The 2402-nt window shown below is 37.7% G+C and overlaps 1 protein-coding gene across 1 annotated transcript; it reads right to left on the minus strand.

Moving 5' to 3' along the window:
- Window positions 1-1106: 1106 nt before the first annotated feature.
- On the minus strand, window positions 1107-2051 carry LOC100942535 (olfactory receptor 10A3-like). Its single transcript, XM_003781072.1, has one exon. The coding sequence runs from the start codon at window positions 2049-2051 to the stop codon at window positions 1107-1109; it is 945 nt and encodes a 314-aa protein (XP_003781120.1).
- Between the last annotated feature and the right edge of the window lie 351 nt (window positions 2052-2402).

The following is a 2402-nucleotide window of genomic DNA, read 5'->3' on the forward strand; positions in this document are numbered from 1 at the left end:
ACGAGTGTCTAATTATATTTGTTTCCTGCATACACAAACACAAGAAATGCTTAATTCTTTACAGAGAGTCTGGGGCACGTTGGCCTATAAACAGAAATTTAACAAGTCTCTACTACAATGGAAAACAGTTCTATGAAGTGAGAATTCAGGAAAATTTTCACATAGTCCTCTACACACCAACATTGAATATTCAGAAAAAATACCTAGAAAAACCGCTGTTGGATAACAGTTATTTGTGAGTTGAAAAGTAGAACCAGTTGGAGCCACAAAAATGGATGTACATTCTTTACTTATTTATGAAACAGATTTACACTCTAGAAATAAAAATGTCCTCACTCTATTTGTTGGCATCTACCTTTTTATGAGAGCACAGTTGCCTCCAGGGAAGTTTGAACACCCTGCAATCTTTTTCTTTTTCTTTTTTTTTTTTTTTGAGACAAACTCACTTTGTCACCCTTAGTAGAGTGCTATGGCATCACAGCTCACAGCAACCTCAAATTCTTAGGCTTAAGTGATTCTCTCGTCTCAGCCTCCCAAGTAGCTGGGACTACAGGTGCCCTCAACAATGCCCGACTGTTTTTTTGTTGGGATTATCATTGTTTAGCTGGCCCGGGGCCAGGTTCATACCCGCTAGTCTCAGTGTATGTGGCCGGTGACATAACGACTGTGCTATAGGCTCCGAGCCTCTATCATTGTTCTGAACCATAATTTGGCAAGAGCTACTAAAATTTATAAGCACACATATTTTACATCTCAGCAGTCCTATATAAACAAACCTATCACACAGATTTCCAGACATCAATACACAATGGACATATGAAATAAGGATACATTGAAGCATCATCATAATGACAGTAATCCAGTATATATGGAAGTTCATAATAGAGAAGGAGATGAACATATTATTGTATGATATGTTATGAAAACTTACACATCTACTAAATATAAGTGACAGCACTGTATTATTGAAAGGGAGAGATCCCCTGATACACATTCAAATATGTACAACTCAACAAATTAAACATATTCACATCACAAAGAAAAATGTCTTTGAAATGTACTAAATTTAATTACAGGACAAATATCACAAGGCTTTTCAATCATAGTCAAACTGTATGTAAAAACACCTTTCTTTGGCATATTTTTATCAAAGCCCTTTTCATCTCACTATTGCGCAAACTGTAGATAAGTGGATTCAGCAGAGGTGTCAGCAGTGAGTAGGCCAGTGATACCAGTTTCTTGGTTTCTGGTGAGTAGCCAGATTTGGGATGCAAGTAAGTCATGTTGGCTGTGCCATAGAAGAGGGTCACAGATGTGAGATGAGAGGCACACGTGGAAAAGGCCTTTTGCCTCCCAGTGGTTGATGGCATCTTCAAGATGGCATAAAGAATTCTAATGTAAGACAAGAGTATCAACAAGAAAGGAACCATAATCATCAAAACAGTAACTATTGTGGCATATATTTCAAACACAAATGTGTCTGCACATGCAAGGTCTAGCACTGCTGGAGCTTCACAAGATATATGATTAATTTCATTGGAGCCACAAAAGGGAAAACTAAATACCCATGTGGTCCCCACTGTAGCCTCCAAGATCCCTGAAATCCATGAGAACATTATTAATGTCATAAAAACTCTTTTGTTCATAATCACTGGATAGTTCAGAGGATGACAAATTGCAGCAAATCGGTCATAAGCCATTGCTCCCAGGAGAAAACATTCAGTCCCACCAAAAAGAATAATGAAATACATCTGTGGAAAACAGCTCGCAAAAGACATCACAGTTTTCTCAGTGGAGAGAACCACCAGCATCTCAGGCATGATGACTGCACTGAAACTCACTTCCACCACAGATAAGTTCAGGAGGAACAGGTACATGGGAACGTGGAGGCTCTTGTCTAGGGATATGATGACTATAATGATGGCATTTCCCATCAGGGTCAACAGGTGAATAACCAGAAAAACCCCAAAGAATAGCTGTTGGAGATCAGGAAAAGTAGAGAAGCCCAAGAGAATGAATTCAACCACAGAGCTTTGATTTTGCCTTTTCATTTTCCGTAAGGGAGCCCTATATTCATCTTTTAAAGACAGTACATAAAGTATATTAAAAAGTCACACTTCAGTCTCCAGAAATTCTTTGCAGAACCCAGAAGCAGAGCGCATCCTGTTAGAAATTCATTTTGGCAAATTTGGAAAATGGCCAGTTTCTTGGAATAATGAATTTTATACATGGAGTGGGGAAAGTGAACAATTCTGGCTGATAAGAACTAAATAATATCAAAGATCTACTTCTATTTGTACATGCTATAGTTTGAAAATTAAACCCGATCTTAAAGCAAATAAAATATGTTATGACTTAGGTTCCATTCCCATAACATAGTTATACATAATATCCATTTTTCT

Source organism: Otolemur garnettii, unplaced genomic scaffold, assembly GCF_000181295.1.
Source record: "Otolemur garnettii isolate 467f Iridium unplaced genomic scaffold, OtoGar3 scaffold00001, whole genome shotgun sequence".
Lineage (NCBI taxonomy): Eukaryota > Metazoa > Chordata > Mammalia > Primates > Galagidae > Otolemur > Otolemur garnettii.

Bases quoted from the DNA above. Each gene is read 5' to 3' on its own strand.
- LOC100942535 (XM_003781072.1), bottom strand. From the start codon at position 2,051: ATGAAAAGGCAAAATCAAAGCTCTGTGGTTGAATTCATTCTCTTGGGC.